At 42.9% G+C, this 26,348-nt stretch overlaps 1 protein-coding gene across 1 annotated transcript in view; it reads left to right on the forward strand.

Moving 5' to 3' along the window:
• The window catches only part of LOC133558941 (anthrax toxin receptor 1-like), a 118,390-nt gene that overhangs the window by 18,228 nt on the left and 73,814 nt on the right, over positions 1-26,348 (forward strand). The window contains exons 2-9 of the mRNA XM_061910140.1: positions 7,930-8,001; positions 11,091-11,162; positions 15,299-15,380; positions 21,568-21,598; positions 21,668-21,741; positions 21,886-21,954; positions 22,036-22,116; positions 22,208-22,268. Of these exons, the coding sequence (XP_061766124.1) occupies positions 7,930-8,001; positions 11,091-11,162; positions 15,299-15,380; positions 21,568-21,598; positions 21,668-21,741; positions 21,886-21,954; positions 22,036-22,116; positions 22,208-22,268 (542 nt within the window). The remainder of the gene's footprint in view (positions 1-7,929; positions 8,002-11,090; positions 11,163-15,298; positions 15,381-21,567; positions 21,599-21,667; positions 21,742-21,885; positions 21,955-22,035; positions 22,117-22,207; positions 22,269-26,348) is intronic.

Genomic DNA, 26,348 nt, shown 5'->3' on the forward strand with positions numbered 1-26,348 from the left:
CCCCTGTACTGAAACGGTTCAATACAAATACACTTACCATTACCATCCATCCATCTTCTTCCGCTTATCTGAGGTCGGGTTGCGGGGGCAACAGCCTAAGCAGGGAAACCCAGACTTCCCTCTCCCCAGCCACTTCGTCTAGCTCTTCCCGGGGGATCCCGAGGCGTTCCCCAGGCCAGCCGGGAGACATAGTCTTCCCAACGTGTCCTGGGTCTTCCCCGTGGCCTCCTACCGGTTGGACGTGCCCTAAACACCTCCCTAGGGAGGCGTTCGGGTGGCATCCTGACCAGATGCCCGAACCACCTCATCTGGCTCCTCTCGATGTGAAGGAGCAGCGGCTTTACTTTGAGTTCCTCCTGGATGGCAGAGCTTCTCACCCTATCTCTAAGGGAGAGACCTGGAAACTCATTTCAGCCGCTTGTACACGTGATCTTATCCTTTCGGTCATGACCCAAAGCTCATGACCATAGGTGAGGATGGGAACGTAGATCGACCGGTAAATTGAGAGCTTTGCCTTCCGGCTCAGTTCCTTCTTCACCACAACGGATCGGTACAACGTCCGCATTACTGAAGACGCCGCACCGATCCGCCTGTCGATCTCACGATCCACTCTTCCCTCACTCGTGAACAAGACTCCTAGGTACTTGAACTCCTCCACTTGGGGCAGGGTCTCCTCCCCAACCCGGAGATGGCATTCCACCCTTTTCCGGGCGAGAACCATGGACTCGGACTTGGAGGTGCTGATTCTCATTCCGGTCGCTTCACACTCGGCTGCGAACCGATCCAGTGAGAGCTGAAGATCCCGGCCAGATGAAGCCTTCAGGACCACATCATCTGCAAAAAGCAGAGACCTAATCCTGCGGTCACCAAACCGGAACCCCTCAACGCCTTGACTGCACCTAGAAATTCTGTCCATAAAAGTTATGAACAGAATCGGTGACAAAGGACAGCCTTGGCGGAGTCCAACCCTCACTGGAAATGTGTTCGACTTACTGCCGGCAATGCGGACCAAGCTCTGGCACTGATCGTACAGGGACCGGACCGCCACAATAAGACAGTCCGATACCCCATACTCTCTGAGCACTCCCCACAGGACTTCCCGAGGGACACGGTCGAATGCCTTCTCCAAGTCCACAAAGCACATGTAGACTGGTTGGGCAAACTCCCATGCACCCCCAAGGACCCTGCCGAGAGTATAGAGCTGGTCCACAGTTCCACGACCAGAACGAAAACCACACTGTTCCTCCTGAATCCGAGGTTCGACCATCCGGCGTAGTCTCCTCCTGGCTTACTTACCATCACACCCCTAGTAAATATAGACTGTTAGTATAAATGTGTTCGTTACTACCGTACGTATACACTTACGGCATGTATATAAAACCTAATGGAGGTGTTTGGATGTTTTTTCACGGGCTTTATAGGCAGAATAGAGCGACTCCCTTAGGCTCCATTGTAAGCTGACTTTTCATCGCGTTTATGTACTATTTTGAATGCATAAAAAAAGGAAAACATGTGTCCTTGTCTTACATAAGGATTGTGAATTATCGGCAAAATTCCCCAAAAAAGTAAGCATGTGTTTTCTGCACCTTACTAGTCGTTTGTCGTGAATGTGAGAGCAGCTAACAGTGCAGACATTGTAGCTGCTAAGTCATTAAATCTGACATTTTTCTCCTATCTCTTTCCAACTGCACTACGGTGCACATGGAGGCAGAACAATTACACATGTTCAAACATGCTTGAAGCAAAGAGAAGTTAAAATAATGCTTAGGAGGGCTGTGATTAAATCTTATGCCCTCATTTGTCTAGTGTAATCATAGGTTATGAATGGATGTTTTTAAAGTGACTGACTGCATGGAGTGATTTGTGCCTGTTGTTGCATGCCCTCAGTCGCCCTTGTACTCACCATCCGAGCTGTTGGGGTCAACTCTTTGAATGACATTTCACTCTTTGGGGGTGTCCACGGAAACATCTGTCAGCCGCTCTTCACTCTTTACCCTTTGCTTCCAAAGTTTAAGAGGAGCCTGAGGAGTGCACGTCACGCATCGCTAGGTCTCCTGGTGCTTGGACCTCTGCATGTCTCCACAGGCCTCCAGGAAGTGGATGCTCTGTTTTTTTCCTCAACCAACGTGTTGGCCTTATTCCATCTTAAATGCCACACGGTGACCCATCCAGCAGCGCCTCAGTGGGAGAGGACTATTACATCCAGCATGTTGAGAGAATGAGTGGACCTAGACAGAATGAACAGGGAAAAAAGAACCATCAAGCTTGCATGCATTCCAAAACTCAACGGCTGACCAAATACCACCGGGCTGACTATTTCCTCTCTGTCTGCTAGCCCACAAAGTGACTAATAAGTGCTCCATGTTGTGAGGGATTTTGACTTAGGGCCTGGTTTACTAAGATCCAAAAGCCATGCGGTAAACAGCGCGTGCGATCTATAAAATAGTGTGTGCTATTAGTGACCGTGTTGCGTGCAATTTACCAACACTGCGTGTGCAATTGTAAAGTGGTGCAGACCGCTGTATTTAAATGAGGATTTTGTGTGTGCCATATGGGGCATCACCACGGAGACACTCTTATTTACCGCAAATTGATTTTATCATGATCCTACCGGTGGAATTTTGCTGTTTTCATAACTTTTTATGGGCATTTTAGAAGCAGTCCTGCATTGCATCTACAACAGGGGTCTCAAACACGCGACCCGCACCTTAATATGAAAATTTAATGTTGGTGCGGCGCGCGAGTTTTATATGAATCGCGCTTTACAGCGTCATACTTGTATACCCTTGATTCTAATTTCGGGCTCCAGTACTCTGGAATGCCCTCCCGGTAACAGTTCGAGATGCTACCTCAGTAGAAGCATTTAAGTCTCACCTTAAAACTCATTTGTATGCTCTAGCCTTTAAATAGACTCCCTTTTCAGACCAGTTGATCTGCCGTTTCTTTTCTTTTTCTTCTATGTCCCACTCTCCTTTGTGGAGGGAGTCCGATCCGATCCGGTGGCCATGTACTGCTCGCCTGTGTATCGGCTGGGGACATCTCTGCGCTGCTGATCAGCCTCCTCTTGGGATGGTTTCCTGCTGGCTCCGCTGTGAACGGGACTCTCGCTGCTGTGTTGGATCCGCTTTGGACTGGACTCTCGCGACTGTGATGGATCCATTATGGATTGATCTTTCACAGTATCATGTTCTCATAGTCATCATTGTCACCGACGTCCCACTGGGTGTGAGTTTTCCTTGCCCTTATGTGGGCCTACCGAGGATGTCGTAGTGGTTTGTGCAGCCCTTTGAGACACTAGTGATTTAGGGCTATATAAGTGAACATTGATTGATTGATTGATTGATTTTTCCGGGAGACTCCCTATTTTCAGTTTCCCTCCAGGGGTATTCATTCTCCCGAATTTCATCTTAACAACAATATTAAGGGGACACCGTGGAGGCACTGCCTTTAGCGTCCTCTACAACCTGTACTAACAACGTACCAGCCCAGCCACATGTTGCATTTGGCTTTTGAAGACGCAGTATGCGACTGCAAGACATAGTTGATCAACAGCCATACGGGTCACACTGAGGGTGGCCGTATAAACAACTTTAACACTGTTACAAATATGTGCCACACTTTGAACCCACACCAAACAAGAATGACAAACAAATTTTGGGAGAACATCCGCCTGCCTCACAATACGAAGGTCCTGCAGTCCTGGGTTCAAATCCAAACTCCACATCTTTCTGTGTGGAGTTTGCATGTTCTCCCCGTGAATGCGTAGGTTCCCTCCGGGTACTCCGGCTTCCTCCCACTTCCAAAGACATGCACCTGGGGATAGGTTGATTGGCAACACTAAATTGGCCCTAGTGTGTGAATGTGAGTGTGAATGTTGTCTGTCTATCTGTGTTGGCCCTGCGATGAGGTGGCAACTTGTCCAGAGTGTACCCCGCCTTCCGCCCGATTGTAGCTGAGATAGGCGCCAGCGCCCCCCGCGACCCCGAAAGGGAATAAGCGGTAGGAAATGGATGGATGGATCCTCCAAAGAAGCGTTAATAGAAGTGTACCAATGTAAAACGACAAAGAAACTAGATAATGCAGTTTTGGGACTCGGGTCCACTTACTTCACATAATGTACATGCATGTTCTTTTTCCTTATTTTGCAAAAACGCTCTCAAAGCCTAAGAAAAAGTAAAAACACATTTCACAGAATTCCTCCGTTGAGGCTTTTTGAACCGAGGGTTCTGTGAGATACTGTTTGCTGTAGTTTTGCAAGCAGTACGGGCCAAATGAATCTCTTTCAAATTTCTTGTAATCAGACAACATTTTCAGTATATTTAGAAGATAGGCAACACGTCACAGTGGTCAGGTGACCCTTCTGAAGAAGACTGCAGATGACAGTCGAAACATATCAGTTAAAAATTCCAACTAAATATACCGAAAGAGTATATTTGCAGCATCGCGTGGACATCGGGGGCGGTACCTCTGGATTGGCAGACCGGGGTGGTGGTTCCTCTCTTTAAGAAGGGGGACCGGAGGGTGTGTTCCAACTATCGTGGGATCACACTCCTCAGCCTTCGCGGTAAGGTTTATTCAGGTGTACTGGAGAGGAGGCTACGCCGGATGGTCGAACCTCGGATTCAGGAGGAGCAGTGTGGTTTTCGTCCTGGTCGTGGAACTGTGGACCAGCTCTATACTCTCGGCAGGGTTCTTGGGGGTGTATGGGAGTTTGCCCAACCAGTCTACATGTGCTTTGTGGACTTGGAGAAGGCATTCGACCGTGTCCCTCGGGAAGTCCTGTGGGGAGTGCTCAGAGAGTATGGGGTATCGGACTGTCTTATTGTGGCGGTCCGCTTCCTGTACGATCAGTGCCAGAGCTTGGTCCGCATTGCCGGCAGTAAGTCGAACACATTTCCAGTGAGGGTTGGACTCCACCAAGGCTGTCCTTTGTCACCGATTCTGTTCATAACTTTTATGGACAGAATTTCTAGGCGCAGTCAAGGCGTTGAGGGGTTCCGGTTAACCGCAGGATTAGGTCTCTGCTTTTTGCAGATGATGTGGTCCTGATGGCTTCATCTGACCAGGATCTTCAGCTCTCGCTGGATCGGTTCGCAGCCGAGTGTGAAGCGACCGGAATGAGAATCAGCACCTCCAAGTCCGAGTCCATGGTTCTCGCCCGGAAAAGGGTGGAGTGCCATCTCCGGGTTGGGGAGGAGACCCTGCCCCAAGTGGAGGAGTTCAAGTACCTAGGAGTCTTGTTCACGAGTGAGGGAAGAGTGGATCGTGAGATCGACAGGCGGATCGGTGCGGCGTCTTCAGTAATGCGGACGTTGTACCGATCCGTTGTGGTAAAGAAGGAGCTGAGCCGGAAGGCAAAGCTCTCAATTTACCGGTCAATCTACGTTCCCATCCTCACCTATGGTCATGAGCTTTGGGTCATGACCGAAAGGATAAGATCACGGGTACAAGCGGCCGAAATGAGTTTCCTCCGCCGTGTGGCGGGTCTCTCCCTTAGAGATAGGGTGAGAAGCTCTGCCATCCGGGAGGAACTCAAAGTAAAGCCGCTGCTCCTTCACATCGAGAGGAGCCAGATGAGGTGGTTCGGGCATCTGGTCAGGATGCCACCCGAACGCCTCCCTAGGGAGGTGTTTAGGGCACGTCCAACCGGTAGGAGGCCACGGGGAAGACCCAGGACACGTTGGGAAGACTATGTCTCCCGGCTGGCCTGGGAACGCCTCGGGATCCCCCAGGAACGAGCTAGACGAAGTGGCTGGGGAAAGGGAAGTCTGGGTTTCCCTGCTTAGGCTGTTGGCCCCGCGACCCGACCTCGGATAAGCGGAAGATGATGGATGGATGGAGTATATGAATAAGAAGACATAATGAACCTTTTTGGGCCAAATGAATGAAAAGCTTTACTTTGGAGAAGCTTATAAAAAGTAATGATTGTTCACTTGCTTTAATATTCAAACTGTGTTGTATAAAATAAAGGTATAAAAAGACCTTGGAAGTCTCTTCGTCTTATTTGAACTAATTCCGAATACTTTAACATCCTTATATGGTATCGTGAGGTTGGCGTCCCCAGCAGACCCCTCCTGGGCCGTTTATCATGTTGGTCTTTGGATAAGGATAAGTGGGTCAGGAAGTGACTGGTTAACAGGGCGGTACAAGAGAGGCATCATGAATTCTAACAGCTCTGACTTTCCCCTCACTTTTATGACCCTGTTACCCCTCATCAGAACGCCACCCTCTGTTCGGGTCTGCTGTTTGATGTCATTGCTTCCCCCCCTGCTGAGTGCTACTTGTGAGCCACTCAGTTGTTCATGTCCCAGCCTTTTCACTCCTTCAACCTGTTGTTAGCCTGCCTGTGTTCATCACCATCTGTTCGCCCCCACACACACATGCGCACAAACAACAAAAACCAGACACACACATGCGCATGGACACACACGGGCCAGCTGCCTGCTACATGCTCACTGCTAGGGGCTGCCGCATCTGTCCCTGTCTAACCTCCACCCTCTGGCCCAGCAGCAATTAGCCCCCATTAGCAGCCCCCTGGGACTGGGCTTCATTAGGGAGATTGTCATGTAAACAGAAGCACCAGCAGTGTGTAGCTGGCTGAGCTGCAAGCAGAATACAGTGCAACATAATGGAATGTGACCAGAGAAATGTCCTCACACGCAGATGAATCATTTACATAGCTCGGTTGGTCGAGTGGCCGTGTCAGCAACTTGAGGGTTGCAGGTTCGATTCCCGCTTGTGCCATCCTGGTTACTGCCGTTGTGTCCTTGGGCAAGACACTTTACCCACCTGCTCCCAGTGCCACCCACACTGGTTTAAATGTAACTTAGATATTGGGTGTCACTATGTAAAGCGCTTTGAGTCACTTGAGAAAAGCGCTATATAAATATAATTCACTTCACATTTACTAGCACTCATGTAACATACCAAAAAACACTGACAATTGTTCATCAAACTGCTTTGAAAGTAAATATTCCGGGTTGTGTTTCCTAGTACTGTTTTATAAACATCCATCCATCCATTTTCTACCGCTTATTCCCTTTCGGGGTCGCGGGGGGCGCTGGCGCCTATCTCAGCTACAATCGGGCGGAAGGCGGGGTACACCCTGGACAAGTCGCCACCTCATCGCAGGGCCAACACAGATAGACAGACAACATTCACACACTAGGGACCATTTAGTGTTGCCAATCAACCTATCCCCAGGTGCATGTCTTTGGAAGTGGGAGGAGCCTATCCCCAGGTGCATGTCTTTGGAAGTGGGAGGAAGCCGGAGTACCCGGAGGGAACCCACGCAGTCACGGGGAGAACATGCAAACTCCACACAGAAAGATCCCGAGCCTGGATTTGAACCCAGGACTGCAGGAACTTCGTATTGTGAGGCAGACGCACTAACCCCTCTTCCACCGTGAAGCCCATTATGAACTATTATTGATATTATTATTTACATTTTAATAACTTTGTCTGTCCATCTCGCTGTAATTGTTATTTGTATCGGCTGTGGACATCTCTGCGCTGCTGATCCGCCTCCGCTTGGGATGGTTTCCTGCTGGCTCCGCTGTGAACGGGACTCTCGCTGCTGTGTTGGATCCGCTTTGGACTGGACTCTCGCGACTGTGTTGGATCCATTATGGATTGAACTTTCACAGTATCATGTTAGACCCGCTCAACATCCATTGCTTTCCTCCTCTCCAAGGTTCTCATAGTCATCATTGTCACCGACGTCCCACTGGGTGTGAGTTTTCCTTGCCCTTATGTGGGCCTACCGAGGATGTCGTGGTGGTTTGTGCAGCCCTTTGAGACACTAGTGATTTAGGGCTATATAAGTAAACATTGATTGATTGATTGATTGATGATTGATTTATCTCAATAATAAAAAAATAAACCAACTAAACTCCCTCCTGATTTTTCTGATTTTTCATGTTTTTCTAGATCCGGAAGTGTGAAGCATCACTGGATAGAGATTTACTCTTTCGTGGAACAGCTGGCAGAAAAATTTATCAGGTATTGTTATTTGGCAAGCACAGTGAAGTTTAAAAGTGATCTAACCCAGTGGTTCTCGACCTTTTTTCAGTGATGTACCTCCTGTGAACTTTTTTCAATTCAAGTACCCCCTAATCAGAGCAAAGCATTTTTTGGTTGAAAAAAAGAGATAAAGAAGTAAAATACAGCACTATGTTATCAGTTTCTGATTTATTAAATTGTATAACAGTGCAAAATATTGCTCATTTGTAATGGTCTTTCTTGAACTATTTGGAAAAAAAGATATAAAAATAACTAGTGATTCAATTATAAATAAAGATTTCTACACATAGAAGTAATCATCAACTTAAAGTGCCCTCTTTGGGGATTGTAATAGAGATCCATCTGGATTCATGAACTTAATTCTAAACATTTCTTCACCAAAAAATAAATCTTTAACATCAATACTTATGGAACATGTCCACAAAAAATATAGCTGTCAACACTGAATATTGAATTGTTGCATTTCTTTTCGCAGTTTATGAACGTACATTCATATTTTGTTGAAGTATTATTCAATAAATATATATAAAGGATTTTTGAAATGTTGCTATTTTTAGAATATTTTTGAAAAATCTCACGTACCCCTTGGTATACCTTCAAGTACCCCCATTTGAGAACCACTGATTTAGGGCTATATAAATAAACTTTGATTGGTTGATTGATTGTGTTTTCCCAGATATATACCGCTCCATACAGCAGCGTTTTAAAAAGTAATTAAATTTACTTTTTGAAACCGATACCGATAATTTCCGATATTACATTTCAAAGCATTTATCGGCCGATATGACAACTCTAATACGTCGATAAGACATCTCTAATAAAAACACAAAGCGATTGCTATGGTGTTCGCCACACAAACAACATAACACTTGATACAGCAAGATATATTTTAGAATAACAGCTTATAGCGAATTGTCTTGCTTACAAACATGTTTAATCACTTAAAAATGTTTTTTAAAGTAAACTTACCAAACCTCCTCTTGGCCTTGTCACGCCAAATTTCTTCCCCCCTACAAACCCCCCCCCCCCCATTCACGATTAATACAGACGTTTTGTTAACGCTATATTATAAAAATATAACCCTATATTATAAAAATACAGACGTTTTGTCAACGCTATTGTTAAGATCCGTACCCCGATCTTCCCATATTATGGTTTATTGTTGCATTTTTATCACTCCGTCGTTCTACCCTCATACTTCCTGTTTTGTCATTACCATGGTTACTCATCAGTTCACCTGCTGCTCACGGCCCGCACACCTGCTACAGATAATCACCGTCACTTTATAAGCCGTCCTCTTTTGTTTGTTCAGCCTGGGTTCATGATTTGCTTTTCACGCAACAAGTTACGCCTGCAATACTCTCATGTATGTATATTCTCGCTAAGATTTTCACGCTAGCCATTGTTAATTCCAGTTCTCATGCTGAAAGTTTTGTTTTCTCTTTTGGACCTACGGGTCAGTTTAGTTTGTATTTTGTATCACCTAGTTCTCATACTAGCGTCTTTGGTTTCCTTTTGTTAGCTCCAGTGTTTTGTTTCTTAGATCCTTGTTGTAGAATAAATCTGTTAAAACTTACCTTTGCCGTGTTCAATTTTGACGCATCCTCGAGGGAATCGAACCCGGTACCACGATGCCAGACAGGCGTAACAGCTATCCATCCATCTCCATCCATCTTCTTCCGCTTATCCGAGGTCGGGTCGCGGGGGCAGCAGCCTAAGCAGAGAAACCCAGACTTCCCTCTCCCCAGCCACTTCGTCTAGCTCTACCCGGGGGAACCCGAGGCGTTCCCAGGCCAGCCGGGAGACATAGTCTTCCCAACGTGTCCTGGGTCTTCCCCGTGGCCTCCTACCGGTTGGACGTGCCCTAAACACCTCCCTAGGGAGGCGTTCGGGTGGCATCCTGACCAGATGCCCGAACCACCTCATCTGGCTCCTCTCCATGTGGAGGAGCAGCGGCTTTACTTTGAGTTCCTCCCGGATGGCAGAGCTTCTCACCCTATCTCTAAGGGAGAGACCTGGAAACTCATTTCGGCCGCTTGTACCCGTGATCTTATCCTTTCGGTCATGACCCAAAGCTCATGACCATAGGTGAGGATGGGGACGTAGATCGACCGGTAAATTGAGAGCTTTGCCTTCCGGCTCAGCTCCTTCTTCACCACAACGGATCGGTACAACGTCCGCATTACTGAAGACGCCGCACCGATCCGCCTGTCGATCTCACGATCCACTCTTCCCTCACTGGTGAACAAGACTCCTAGGGACTTGAACTCCTCCACTTGGGGCAGGGTCTCTTCCCCAACCCGGAGATGGCATTCCACCCTTTTCCGGGCGAGAACCATGGACTCGGACTTGGAGGTGCTGATTTTCATTCCGGTCGTAACAGCTATATTATAAAAAATTTTTAAAAACTATTTACAAACACAAGCTATGGGATGACGCATTTACTTCCGGGGTCACGTTTCCTCTCATGTCATCCCATAGCTTGTGTTTGTAAATTGTTTTTTTTTTTTTTTTTTATAATATAGCGTTAACAAAATGTCTGTATTTTTATAATATAGCGTTATATTTTTATAATATAGCGTTATATTTTTATAATATAGCGTTAACAAAACGTCTGTATTAATCATGACCCCGGACGTGAATGGGGGGGATTTGTAGGGAGAAGAAATTTGGCGTGACAGCCTTCTTAGTTAGGACCCCTAGCTTAGCTGCCTGCTAAAGTGCCTGAATAAATAAAGAACAAACCATTAAAAAAATAATTAAAATGTAATGATACATTTACTGTAGGTAAAACTACACCATTATAATATTATTTTATTAAAATCATCTCTTGTAGGATTAATTTGTAAAAATATGCATTTAATTTTATAACGGAATAAATGTCATCAACATGGGTCCAGTGCCTTTATAGTCAGGGTTCTATTTTGTATAGCTAACAAGATGTGGTTCATGTTAGCTTGTTCCACCGCTTCAATAAAAACATATCCACCATACTGAATATTTTATATTCCTCGCATATGTGGAAAGTTGTGATTTAACGTGAATAAATGTGAATCATGTGTTCACAGCCCCATGCTGAGAATGTCCTTCATCGTCTTTTCCACGCGTGGAAACATCATTATGAGGTTAACTGAGAACAGGTAAACATGCACACCTGTATTGTATGCTTTTTTCAAGCCTCTTTCTGTCTTTGATGGCATGTGTTTACCACATATTTATGTTGAAAACACTCAGCCAATTTTCAGGAAAACCTGGATGTAGCATCATGCAAAAAGAATCCATTAAGTTTGTGGCAGATCCAAATTACAGGCCTGTTTTGTTTTTTTTTCACTTTCTTCAACCCTCTGGCTTTTAGCAGATGAAACATTCAGAGCCTGGAGAGTTCAACATCCCTTTTCTGTTTAAGTCATTCTCTTGACCGCAAGTTTTACTCTGCCATAATATAGGCTAAGTTGTTTGCTTTTTCGAAATATATCTAAATCAAAAAGCCTTACTCTTACATTCTTATGCCCTTCTATTGCAACCACAGAATTACACAAGATACTATGTACTGTGTCAAACTATTGGTACAATGTGGACATATGTGTCCATTACTTTTTGGCTCTCTTCTAAGTAAATGGGTGTCCAAACATTTTCCACATACTGAAATACCAAGGTGGCACAGGGGTTAGTGCGTCTGCCTCACAATACGAAGGTCCTGAGTAGTCCTGAGTTCAATCCCGGGCTTGCAATCTTTCTATTTGGAGTTTGCATGTTCTCCCCGTGACTGCGTGGGTTCCGTCCGGGTACTCAGGCTTCCTCCCACCTCCAGAAATGTGCACCTGGGGATAGGTTGATTGGCAACACTAAATTGGCCCTAGTGTGTGAATGTGAGTGTGAATGTTGTCTGTCTATCTGTGTTAACCCTGTGATGAGACGGCAACTTGTCCAGGGTGTACCCGGCCTTCCGCTCATGTGCAGCTGAGATAGGCTCCAGCACCCCCCGAAAATGGATGGATGGAGGGTGACGACCAATTTGATATTTCTAATTGTTTAAACATGCTAATACAACTACAATAAGATATTTATATTTAAAGAAAACAGTCTGCCTCTCAGTTTTGTACGAACTTTGTATTTTATTTGCGTTTTTATTTTAAACAATAAAAACAGATAATGACCGTTTCTTATCATGAATTATTTTAAATGTAAAACAAAAACATTCAGAATATTAAGTTTTTTCTAATTTTACTTATATTGATTGAATCCAATATGAAGATAAAAAAATAACATAATTTTTGCATTTTATATTCCCAGTTTAACGTGGACTTGTGCTTGCCGGTAAACAAACGTAGAAGAAGACAGAAGATGATTGTATTACCATTGTGTACTTTGATTTTATTGTAGTACTGTATGTTTCTCCAAGTCCACTACTTTGGTGTAAGCTCGACACATCCCATAGATTTTCAAAAACTAAGTCTATACACTTGTTATCTATCGTTTTCATATTTGATTTAATTAATATATGTATAATTAGAAAAACTAATTATTAAAAAAACAAAACATTCATCTGGTTTTTGTGTTGGTTTTAAATGAAAAACAACAAGAGAACTGATAGTGATTCCTTACAAAGCCTATTATTTTCAGTACAAAAAAGTATATCTCAATATATTTGTACTTAAAGGCCTACTGAAACCCACTACTACCGACCACGCAGTCTGATAGTTTATATAAATTGCAATTTAAAATTTCCCGCGAGTTTCTTGTTGAAAATGTCGCGGAATGATGACGCGTGCGCGTGACTTCACGGACTGTCAGGAAATATTAGCGCTGCACCACTAGCGGCTAAAAGTCGTCTGCATTAATCGCATAATTACACAGTATTCTGGACATCTGTGTTGCTGAATCTTTTGCAATTTGTTCAATTAATAACGGAGACTATAAAGAATAATGCTGTTGGTGGAAAGGGGTGGATTGCAGCTGTCTTTAGCACCGAGACACAGCCGGTGTTTCTTTGCTTGTTGTGAAGCAGAGCGGTCAAGCGAACATGTTTTCTCTACGTCAACCAGCATGTTTTTGGATGGGAAAATTGTGATATATATCTTACCGGAGACATCTTTGGATTATTCATCGTGCTGCAGCAGCTGTCAAAAAAGGCAGCTGTGAGCTTGGCTCCTCGGCTTCTCTCCGAGACACTGCGTGTTCACCGCAGCCATCCGACCTCGAGGTATGTCTTTACAATCTCACTAAAACACTATTAAAACAATAAGCAGATAAGGGATCCTCCAGAATTATCCTAGTAAATGTGTCTAATTACATCTGAAACGCTCACACTGCCGCCGCCGTCGCTTTTTTTTCCCTTTTCTAGTCCTTAACTATCAATATCCTAATTCAGGAATCTTTCATCCTCGCTCAAATTAATGGGGAAATTGTCGCTTTCTCGGTCCGAATTACTCTTACTGCTGGTGGCTCCCATTATAAACAATGTGAATATGTGTGTAGCCCTGCAACTCGTGACGTCACGCGCACATACTTCCGGTAAAGGCAAGGCTTTTTTATTAGCGACCAAAAGTTGCGAACTTTATCGTGGATGTTCTCTACTAAATCCTTTCAGCAAAAATATGGCAATACCGCAAAATGATCAAGTATGACACATAGAATGGACCTGCTATCCCCGTTTAAATAAGACAATCTCATTTCAGTAGGCCTTTAAACTTGATATTCAATATATATCTCAATCTATTATTCTGTAAAAGTATACATATAAAGATAATTTTTGCGTGACATTAGGTGAAATTGAAGTGAGTGACAACTGTACTGTAAACAACAGTCGCTGGCACTTTTATTAACGCAGTTAGTCAAGATGGGTATGAACAGCACAGAAAAGAAACTGTTTATGTAGTACATAATTACATAACATAAATAAAATAGAAACATATTATTTCTACGTAAAATAAATAAAGCTGTGCAAATAATACAAAATGTATCACACTCAAATAAAAAAATAAATACATTTGCAGGCAGGCACTTTATGATTTATTTTCCTGGTTCGATGATTGCCTCTGATTGGCCCGTCCCTAACCAATTGTGACTCATCATAGTAAACCATCATGGATGTTCTTATACGTGCAAGCACGTCTTGGAAGAAGGAAGGGGAGGGGTTTAGTAGCCCATGAGAGGGAGTGAGAACCGGTGGAGAACAAGGGACACAACAAATAAGCAGCATTTGGTAATTTTAACGCAAAATAAATATCGATATTACGATATTTTCTTAATTCATATCTTGTTTAAAAATATATCGATATATCTTACAAACTCGATATATCGCTGTGGAAGAATCTTGCTTGCGGATTCTTCAGACCACCAAGCACCGACATGACAGGATCTTCCAGGTTTTACAATGTTTATTTTACAATAAATCGTCTGTGCTGTGCTTTATAGCAATTGTCTTTAGTGTCTGTCAATCTCGCTCTCTCTCGTGCTCCGACTCCAACTCTCCTCTCTTCCCCGGCTGCTGCCTTTTAACAGAGCGACAGGTGATTAGATAATCAGGCCCAGGTGGGCCATCTACGCACCTGTCGCTGATTTTGAACCCGGTCCTGGCACACCCCGTTTTGCTGCAGGTCCGCAGGTCCGCGGGCCATGCCCCCCTCCACAATCGCCCAGCGCAAATTATTACTATTTTGGCCGAGTGGTTATCGTGTTGTCCTTGCAGTTAGTAGACCTCTTTGTGCAGTTTGTGTGTAGTTTTTCACCGGTTACTCCGGCTCTGATCAGTCCAGAGTCCAGAGTATAGCCCGCTTCTCACCTAAGACTGACTATGCAAAATTGCACACATCTGCTGTTATATCATAAGTATTTGCACTACTGATGAAACACTCATTGTTTACAGCCATATCCTATTTAAAAACAACAGGAACTATATATATTGTCACTTTAGTAGGTAGACATATTCACGTTGCACTTTACTGTTGTGTTTTCTTTTCTTTTTGTCTACGCATGGAAGAGTGCGAAACAATATTTCGATTCCTTTTTATGTCTTTACATGTAAAGAAATTGACAAACAAAGCTGACTTGACTTGACTTGAAGATCAGCTGGGATAGGCTCCCGCTCACATATGACCCGAATAAAAGGATGGATTATTAGCATTCACATATAATCTATTGACATTTTCCCTGTTATTTTTAATTGTATTTTTAGAATATGCCAACGGCCAAATAACAAATAGCTGCAGCGTTGCACACGTTATGCACCCCTGCTTTAGGTCATTATTATTTTATGTTTGTTTTTGTCCTTCAGGGATGCCATCACTGGAGGACTGAGAGCTCTAAAAACTGTGATTCCTGGAGGCGACACGTTTATGAATTTAGGCCTGGAGATGGTAAGGTCAACTCTTTCATCAAAATAACTACATACATAATTGGGTTTAATTGGTTTTGTGATGGAGCTTTTAGCTCAAAACACTTGTTTCTTAAATCAATATCTCCCATTAGTTCTTGCCCCCCCAAAACAGCACAGTTTTAACATGTAACATTTAAAAAAAAAAAAAAGTAAAACAAAGTTTGAGATAAGAAATACTGTATAGAAACAATACAACAGACAAATCTACAAACAGCCACAGTAGTTCTATGAAGAAATGTAATGATATACGGCTTTTACCTTGGAAAGTGGACTGCTACGATATCTCCTTCCAGCTGCTTCTTTGTCAAGCACAACATCAGCATCCGTCCATATTTTCATGGATAAATGTTGGCTGTTAAGATATTTTAACATTCTTGGCTGGTGTCATACGTATTCTGTTTCAGTTTGGTGCAGGCCAGCAGTGATACGCTCTAATTGCTTAGCCAAGTTGGCGACCCGCTCTGCCATGTTTTTAATGTTTTCTTTCTTTAGGCAAATCAATATTATCCACTTTTTTTTCCTCCGCAATTTCCTTCACACTCAGTTTTTTGTATGTTCATCTCTAGCTAGAGGCTGTTGCCAAGGATAAAACCAGGGGCTGTATTCCTAAAGATGTTTCATGCACAAAGTTGCTCTTAATGGCCAAATTCTAAGAAAATTCTTAGAATCATGATGTTTTCTTAGAATTTCCCCAAAAAGTGAAGAGTAGATCCTGGTAAAGATAAAAAGCTATTCCTAAAGAATCCTAGCTTTTAAGAGAGTTCCTAAAGTGAAATCTGTTAAAGGGGAACATTATCAAAATTTCAAAAGGGTTAAAAACAATAAAAATCAGTTCCCAGTGGCTTGTTGTATTTTTTTGAAGTTTTTTTCCAAATTTCACCGGTCCCGGAATATCCCTAAAAAAACCATTTAAAGTGCCTTTTTTTCGCTCTCTGCGAAGACACTGTTCATTTTCCTGTGATGTCATACAGTGCTGCCAATACAAACAAACAATGGCGAATACCACAGGAAGATATAGTGACATTAGCTCGGATTCAGACTCGGATTTCAGCGGCTTAAGCGATTCAACAGATTACGCATGTATTGAAACGGATGGTTGGAGTATGAAAATATTAAAGAAGAAACTGAAGCTATTGAGCGAGTAGCTACTGACGCTATTCATAGCCATAGCATGGCCGAATAGCTGCGTTAGCATCGCCGGTAAAATGTGCGGACCAAACGATCAGGACTTTCGCATCTTGTGACACTGGAGCAACTTAAATCCTTCGATTGGTAAGTGTTTTTTTCGCATTAAATGTGGGTGGAAGGAAACGTAATATAGTTGCAAATGCATCTGCAGGTTATCCATACATCTCTGTGCCATGTCTGCTTTAGCACCACCAGTAAATAGCATGTTAGCATCGATTAGCTGGCAGTCACGCCGCAACCAAATATGTCTGATTAGCACATGTCAACAACATCAACAAAACTCACCTTTGTGATTTAGTTGACTTTATCGTTGCAAATGCATCTGCAGGTTATCCATACATCTGTGTGCCATGTCTGCCTTAGCACGGCCGGTAAAATGTGGAGACACTCCAGCACATTCAATGGGGGTCTGGCGGCAGACACTTTGGCATCTTGGGGCCAGTGGTGCAACTTGAATCCCTCCCTGTTAGTGTTGTTACACCCTCCGACAACACATCGTCAAGGCATGATGTCTCGAAGGTTCCAAAAAATAGTCGAAAAAACAGAAAATAACAGAGCTGAGACCCGGTGTTTGCAATGTGTTGAAAATGAAAATGGCGGCTGTATTACCTCGGTGACGTCATCGCCACAGAGCGATAAACAGAAATGCGTTTAATTCGCCAAAATTCACCCATTTAGAGTTCGGAAATCGGTTAAAAAAATATATGGTCTTTTTTCTGCGCCATCAAGGTATATATTGACGCTTGCATAGGTCTGGTGATAATGTTCCCCTTTAAGAGAAGGGAAGAGGACTTTTAAGCGGCTTAGGAGTTCCCTAAACCCAGGACAAAATGGTGGATTGAAGAGGCAAGAGAGATATTCTCCAAACACTGTATGACAGTGAATTAATGAAAGCACTACAGATTGGATCATGCAGGAATCATGTTTGTGGTCGATCTCAATAGAGATGCACTTATTTCTCCAACCCAACGCCACAATGCAATACCACCCGAAATGAAAGCCGACCAACACTCCTTATTTTAGGCCGGTCAGTAATTACAGACATTGATGAAAGCTGAGCCATTTTACCCTCGTAAATACCATATTTGAATTTGAAATATTGAAAGTTGAACAGTTAATGCTGCAAAATTACCCACATGGCAATTAATAAGATGGATAAATAGATAGTACTTTATTGATTCCTTCAGGAGAGTTCCCTCAGGAAAATTAAAAGAGCAAATAAATATATCGATAACGATGTGAATACTGTGCAAGTGGGCCTAAGTTATCACACATCACCTAAGATCATTTTAAAGGATAGCTTACGATTCATTTAACAAAGGGTTGCCCAAACTACGGCCCGCGGGCCAAATGTGGCTTTTCAGTGTATTTGCAATTATTAGGGGTGTAAAAAAAAATCGAATTTTAAATGAATTGCAATTCCCCCCCAAAAAATGTATCCTGTCAAGCCACTTTAGTAAATGTTTGGGTAGAATTTTATCAAACAAAACTAGTTTTCTTTTAAGTAATATAAAAATTTCTCAAAGCTGTTTTTCTGTTTCATGGGGGAATGTAGTTAATCATAGAACTGGCGGCCAATATTATTTAAATTACCCCCCAAAAATTGAATCGAATCGAATTGAATCGTGTGTTGACCAAAGATTCACAGCCCTACCTGTCAGTGGTATTTGTTGACGAGCCCCAAGATGCAGAGATGGAGGCAGGCATGGAGTGAGCAAACAGGATTTTAATATAAATACTAAGACAAAACCAAACAAAGGGTTCAAAACAAAAGCGCGCACGTGGGCGGATAAAAAAACAAAAGGCCTTTAGTATAGAATCTAACAAGAAACAAAAAGGAACTTTAGCATGGAAGCTAGAGGATAACAAACAGAAAAACTGGAAATAGCTATGGCTAACAAAAACAGCTTACCGCTACGACGACCAGGACAAGATGTAGCACGACAGGTAATAGCTGAAATGATGCCAGACACGACAGGTAGCAAAGACACAAGAGTGACATGAGGCAACGACAATACAAATGACAATACAATGATCCAGCAACTGACACAAGACAAAAGGAGGTACAAATAGGAGCGGGCTGATTGGCAACAGGTGTGGCCAGATGCCAATCAGCCGCAGCTGAAGGGGAACACAGCACTCAGGGAATAAGACAGGAAGCTGACAAAATAAGAGCACTAGACAGGAACTAAGGACAGGAAATACTAAACACACTGAGGAGGAACACAGCACTCAGGGAACAAGACAGGAAGCTGACAAATTAAGAGCACTAGACAGGAACTAAGGACAGGAAATACTAAACATACTGAGGAGGAACACAGCACTCAGGGAACAAGACAGGAAGCTGACAAATTAAGAGCACTTGACTGGAACTAAAAGACAGGAAATACTAAACACAGGAAACAGACAAATGCAGAGGAAAAAACTAAAACATAGACAAACTGTCAGGAGCAAGCCTGACACTACAGATTACCCTCGAAAATATGGCTTTACCGCAGCTAGTACTGTATTTTGTACATGTTTGGCAAACTTCCCTCTTCAATTTCATATTAAATTAATATGCAGACTTAAAAAATTAGGAACACCGATTAGATATAAAAACATCTAAGCGTGATGATTGGTCACTTTGACAGGACTCCTAGTTGTAATTAATAATCATTTTTAAAAATGACTGAAGTTAATGTAATGATTTGGATATCACAATTATTTAGATGCTTGTCCTCTTCAATTTGATATGAAATTGATATGCAGACTTAAAGAATTGGGATCACCGATTAGATGTATAAACAGCTAAGCGTGATCACAGGTCACTGACAGGACTCATAGTTGTAATCAATAATCATTTAAAAAAATGACTGAAGTTAGTGTAATGATTTGGATATCAATTTTTTTAGATGCTTATTCAATTACATTACACACATATTTAACAAATATACATACACATATATATATATATATATATATATATATATATATATATATATATATATATATATATATATATATATCAGGGCTGTGAATCTTTGGGTGTCCCACGATTCGATTCAATATCGATTCTTGGGGTCACAATTCGATAATATATAAAAAAAATTTTTATTCGATTCGATCCTCGATTCAAAAACGATATTTTTCCTATTCAAAACGATTCTGTATTCATTCAATACATAGGATTTCAGCAGGCTCTAGCCCAGTCTGCTGACATGCTAGCAGAGTAGTAGATTTTTTTTTTTTACTTTTATAATTGTAAAGGACAATGTTTTATCAACTTACTGTAAATTTGTTTTAACTATTAAACGAACCAAAAATATGACTTATTTTATCTTTGTGAAAACATTGGACACAGTGTGTTGTCAAGCTTATGAGATGCCATGCAAGTGTAAGCCACTGTGACACTATTGTTCTTTTTTAAATTTTTATAAATGTCTAATGATAATGTCAATCAGGGATTTTTAATCACTGCTATGCTGAAATTATAACTAATATTAATACTGTTGTTGATAATATTCATTTTTGTTTCACTACTTTTGGCTTGTTCTGTGTCGTGTTTGTGTCTTTATTGCAGTTCTGAGTGTTGTTGAGTCAGGTTTGGTTTTGGAATTAGATTGCATTGTTATGGTATTGCTGTGTATTGTTTTGTTGGATTGATTAAAAAAAATATATATATATATTTTTTTTAAACCGATTTTTAAAAAATGAGAATCGATTTTGAATCGCACAACGTATTGGATTCGATTCGTATTCAAATAAATTTTTTCCAACACCCCTAATATATATATATATCCAGCATATATATATATGTTTTATATGTGTATATATATATATATATATATATATATATATATATAAGATATATATATATAAGATATGTGTGTAATGTATGGGATCTTTCTGTGTGGAGTTTGCATGTTCTCCCCGTGACTGCGTGGGTTCCCTCCGGGTACTCCGGCTTCCTCCCACTTCCAAAGACATGCACCTGGGGATAGGTTGATTGGCAACACTAAATTGGTCCTAGTGTGTGAATGTTGTCTGTCTATCTGTGTTGGCCCTGCGATGAGGGGGCGACTTGTCCAGGGTGTACGCCGCCTTCCGCCCGATTGTAGCTGACATAGGCACCAGCGCCCCCCGCGACCCAAAAGGGAATACGTGGTAGGAAATGGATGGATGGATGCGTGTAATGTAATTAAATAAGCGCGAGTGCAAGTATTTCAAAACTGTGTATATATATATATATATATATATATATATGTATATATGTATATGTGTGTGCGTGTGTGTGTGTATATTACTTTACATGCAGTCTCCTTTTTTTTTTTTTAGCCCAAAGCAGCCCCTGACTTAAAAAGTGTGAACACCTCTGATTTAACCGATATTTTATTTTCTGTCAAAATGTATTTACTGCTGCACAGTCTTCATAAGATTAGAGTCTTTGATTAAGCTTATCTGTTAAAGGGTCCATCATTTGCCAATTATTACCAAAAGTATGTTTTCATCTAGCTTTTAGGGCCAACCAATCACAGCTTTTGAAATGATGACTCACACCTAGCAACAAGATCAACCACACCTCCTCTCTAAGATAGGAGTTTCTGTACATTCCTTGCTCAGAGTTCTCCGAGAATGTTCTGAAATCAATCTTAAGCTAAGACTCCTCGCCAGGAATGTTTAGGCTAAGTTAAAAGCTCTCTGAGAGGATTCTTAGAATCTTTCGGATTACGGGCCCTATACGAGGGTTCACTGTGACATTAGTTGACATCCGTCAACTAATAGCGGTGATGCTTGTAACTCAAATTTTCGCTTGCAACTTAAAACGTTATTACGTTAGCCAAGATACAGCTCTTTTAAGTTGGGGCACTCTTAAATTGAGGTAGCACTGTACTAACTAGTTGTTGTCACAGAATTAAATGTTTACTAATTGACATCACGACTGACATTCTTGTTGGTTCTGCTTCTCCGCTAACTGATCCTTTCTTTGTGTTTTGCAGGCTAATGCGCAGATATATCAAGAGAGGCAAGGTAAACTCCTAAGGCTGCTAAGTTATATTTCAATAGCAGGCCTTTAAAAGTGCTGTGCTTGTTTCACAGGGACAGCCAGTGTCATCATCGCACTGACTGATGGCGAGCTGAACGAGTGGCAGTTTGACACGGCTCAGAGAGAGGTAATATGGGATTAGAAGTCGCCTTTCTGCCGATTTTTTTCTTTTACGTGATGGCTTTTTCAGGTGGTGCAAAAGTCACCGCAAGACCGCTGGAGTCCCTTTTAGCTTCACTGAATTTTTTGTTTATGTGTTCCGTCCTCACAGGCTCAGAGGGCCAGGTCCATGGGAGCCATTGTTTACTGCGTAGGGGTCAAAGAGTTTAACCAGACCCAGGTAAGACGCATGGAAGGAAGTTGAAGGTATATAAACAAAGAAAATACAACACAGTCTGTGTATTTTTTTTTACTTTTTTAGCTTGCAACCATTGCCGATACTATGGAACATGTGTTTCCTGTGTGGGGGGGCTTCCAAGCCCTTAGGGGAATCATTGACTCGGTAGAACACATACACACACACACACACACTCATACAGCAACGCAATAAATCTTCTTATCTCATCAAATTGTCTCGCTGCATGTGCTCTTAGATCATCAAGAAGTCCTGCATTGAGATCCTTGCAGCTGAGCCATCCAGTGTGTGCGCAGGAGGTAAGGGCTGAACGGTGTGCAAGGTTCTCTCGTTAAGACGCCAAAGCAGCATGGGGGAGGTGTGATTGTGTCAGCTGACAGTCATTCTCAAGCCTCTGGAGTGGAACATGAAGTTGAGTAATCGCTTATGGCCGCACGGTGACACACAGCGTATTGTCATTTGCGGCTGGGGGAAATTAGCATAGTCGCCTGGCCCCAGCATGTGGGTCAAAAGGGGAGGAGGCGGGACGGGAGTTGGTGGGAGGAATTAGCCATGAATCTTTAAGCATGGCTTCCTCCCTGGCCTAGTTTGCCACATCGTATATGCTAAATAGCCAGTCTGGCTCCCTTCAGCCTCTACTTAGACCTCTTCTCCCATGTTTGCCTGGCTGGCCTGTGGACTCCACTTAAAGGAAGTCAAGGAAAAAAGGCTAAATGAGATGGTGCAGGAGGCTTTATGCGAGTCCAGTGAGATGGATGAGCTTCGACATGACCTTATTAGGTCTCACTTAGGAGAGAGTGAATTTGCAGCCATGGTACCAGAACGACCAAGAAAGAAACGTATGCAATATGAAATAGGAAGGTCTCACAACACTGTGCTTTGGATTTGTTTTGTGGCATATTAAAAGATCAAAGACAAACTATTTAGGCATGTTTGTCTGACTGAAATATTGCATGTGGACCGCATTTGCAATACGTCTTAAAATCACACTTTTATTTCGAATCTTTGCCAAATTTGTGACATGTGTACCACCAATCCACAAAGACTACCTGGTTCACGGGACATCATTCAATACACATTTGGGGAATGGGAGAGTAAAGAAACTAAAAAGCACATTGGAGTCAGATACCATCAGACCAAAACAATACTTCCCTGCGTCATACTTTGGTGTTAAACAGAGGTCATTTAGAAAGTTTTTTTTGGCCTGGGCCAAAAAGACATTTTGCCAGGACGATATATTGTCCCAGAAATTATTGCCAATAAATGATATTGTTGTCAGCATTATTTTGAGATCAAAGTAAGCACTCATGTAATTATAATAACAATGCACGTATTCCTTTCAGACGCAATAAAGTTGAATAATCTGGTATTTAGTTGTTTTTTTTTACCTACTCAGTGGCCTAGTGGTTAGAGTGTCCGCCCTGAGATCGGTAGGTTGTGAGTTCAAACCCCGGCCGAGTCATACCAAAGACTATAAAAAAAAAAAATGGGACCCATTGCCTCCCTGCTTGGTAATCTGCATCAAGGGTTGGATTTGGGGGTTAAATCACCATAAATGATTCCCGGGCGCGGCACCGCTGCTACCCACTGCTCCCCTCCCTTCCCAGTTGGTGATCAAGGGGATGGGTCAAATGCAGAGGACAAATTTCACCACACCTAGTGTGTGTGTGACAATCATTGGTACTTTAATTTAATTACCATTGTAACTTGAAAGTGAATAACTTCCAGTTTATCCTAAATGGGTAAACAAATGATGAAAATACTATTTACTTTCAATCTCTGTTTGGAAAAATTGCACTTCAATAAATATTTAACATCTTAAAGTACGGTGGTACAGGGGTTAGGGCATGTGCCTCACAATACGAAGGTCCTGGGTTCAATCCCCGGCTCGGGATCTTTCTGTGTGGAGTTTGCATGTTCTCCCCGTGACTGCGTGGGTTCCCTCCGGGTACTCCGGCTTCCTCCCACTTCCAAAGACATGCACCCGGGGATAGGTTGATTGGCAACACTAAATGGTCCCTAGTAGAGATGCGCGGTTTGCGGTCTCATCCACGCGGGGTCGGGCGGTTGACATGACGAAAAAATAGATTTTAATTAGATTCGGGCGGGTGGCGGTTGAACCATCCGGAAATATTTGATATGCATGGTTCTGTGATCGGTATCCATTGCCATTCAAAGTGCCATTTAAGACCCGTGTCATAAAGCGATGAAGCCGCTATTATTCTCCTGAATGACTGCCGGTAGACACCCAGATAATAAGTATTAGGACGTGCTATGAAGCCATTGGCTTTGTCGCCAACTACAACATGTACGATCTGCTTGTCATGACTGCAAGGCATACTGGGTGACACAGAGTACACTAATGGTTGTGATATAAACAATTTTAACACTCTTAGTAATATGCGCCACGCTGTGAAGCCACACCAATTAAGAACGACAAACACATTTCGGGAGAACATCCTCACAGTAACACAACATAAACGCAACACAACAAATACCCATAATCCTTTGTATTCATGACACATCCTGACTATTTTATACACCCCGCTAGCAGCAAACCCCGTCACCCCCCCCGTGTGTCGGTAAGGTGGGCGGGGTTGGGGGCGCGGGGGTGTAAAATATATTCAAGATGTGTCATGAATACAAAGGATTATCGGTATTTGTTGTGTTGCGTTTATGTTGTGTTACTGTGAGGATGTTCTCCCGAAATGTGTTTGTCAATCTTGTTGGGTGTGGCTTCACAGCGTGGCGCATATTAGTAAGTGTTAAAGTTGTTTATATCACAACCATCAGTGTACTCTGTGTCACCCAGTATGCCCTTCAATCTCGAACGTGTAATTGCGGAAGCTGCACACAACATTTTGCCGGACCAACAATCGGTTTGTAGATGTTGTTGAAGGTGTCTAAGGCAACGGCTTCACAGCACGTCCATATTCTTGTCATCAGGATGAATGCTATTGGATAGTCGCGGGAACGTTAGCGGCTCCAAATGTCATCATTACTCCGTGAAACAGGTTTAAATAGCTCTGTGAGTGGTAAAGGCGGACAACCTCTGATGTATTTCAGCGGGCGGTTGGCGGGCGGGTACGGTCCTGATAAAATGTTGGTTCGGGTGGACGGCGGGTGGATGACGAATTTGGTGAAGCGGATGCGGATGATATAATTGCGTATCCGTGCATCTCTAGTCCCTAGTGTGTGAATATGAGTGTGAATGTTGTCTATCTGTGTTGGCCCTGTGATGAGGTGGCGACTTGTCCAGGGTGTACAAATGCATCTCAGATAAGCTCCAGCAACCCCCGCAACCCCGAAAGGGACAAGCGGTAGAAAAATGGATGGATGGATGGAAGTTTTTTTACCAGTTGGAAAATTATGTCACTTTCCAACAAACTGGGCATACTTGCTCGTTCGTCCATGTTCAAGGGTTCAACTTCCTCACTTGTTTGAAGCCAAAATATTTCCACACCCGACATACGGCTTTGAAATCGTCTTTTTCCCTCCTGATTTTGGTTACATTGTGGTGCTTCTCACTAGCAAATAGCGCACTAGCGAGGTTATCTCTCCTTGCTGATCCGCCTCCGCTTGGGATGGTTTCCTGCTGGCTCCGCTGTGAACGGGACTCTCGCTGCTGTGTTGGATCCGCTTTGGACTGGACTCTCGCGACTGTGTTGGATCCATTATGGATTGAACTTTCACAGTATCATGTTAGACCCGCTCGACATCCATTGCTTTCCTCCTCTCCAAGGTTCTCATAGTCATCATTGTCACCCACGTCCCACTGGGTCATTATTGTCACCGATGTCCCACTGGGTGTGAGTTTTCCTTGCCCTTATGTGGGCCTACCGAGGATGTCGTGGTGGTTTGTGCAGCCCTTTGAGACACTAGTGATTTAGGGCTATATAAGTAAACATTGATTGATTGATTGATTGATTGTATCCTGTATGCTTGCAGAGACAAAGATTATTCTTGTACTTTTTGAGCGAAATTACAAAAAAAAAGCATTTTGTATCGTGTATTGTGGTTGTGGGTTCATTTAATTCTGCTATTGCTCAGTGGCTTTGTGGTTAGAGTGTCCGCCCTGACACTGTAAGTTCAAACCCCGGCCGAGTCATGCCAAAGGATATAAAAATGGAGCCCATTGCCTCCCTGCTTGGCACTCAGCATCAAGGGTTGGAATTGGGGGTTAAATCACCAAAATGATTCCCGGGCGCGGCCACCGCTCCTGCTCACTGCTCCCCTCACCTCCCAGGGGGTGAACAAGCGGATGGGTCGAATACAGAGGATCATTTCAGTGACTATTGTTGGGACTTGAACTTTAACATTCTCATGTGCTGAGCGCGAACTCAGTAAACTCTCTTGTACCCTGTTTGAAAGCGAGAGAC

Source organism: Nerophis ophidion, linkage group LG09, assembly GCF_033978795.1.
Source record: "Nerophis ophidion isolate RoL-2023_Sa linkage group LG09, RoL_Noph_v1.0, whole genome shotgun sequence".
NCBI classification, from domain to species: Eukaryota; Metazoa; Chordata; class Actinopteri; order Syngnathiformes; family Syngnathidae; genus Nerophis; species Nerophis ophidion.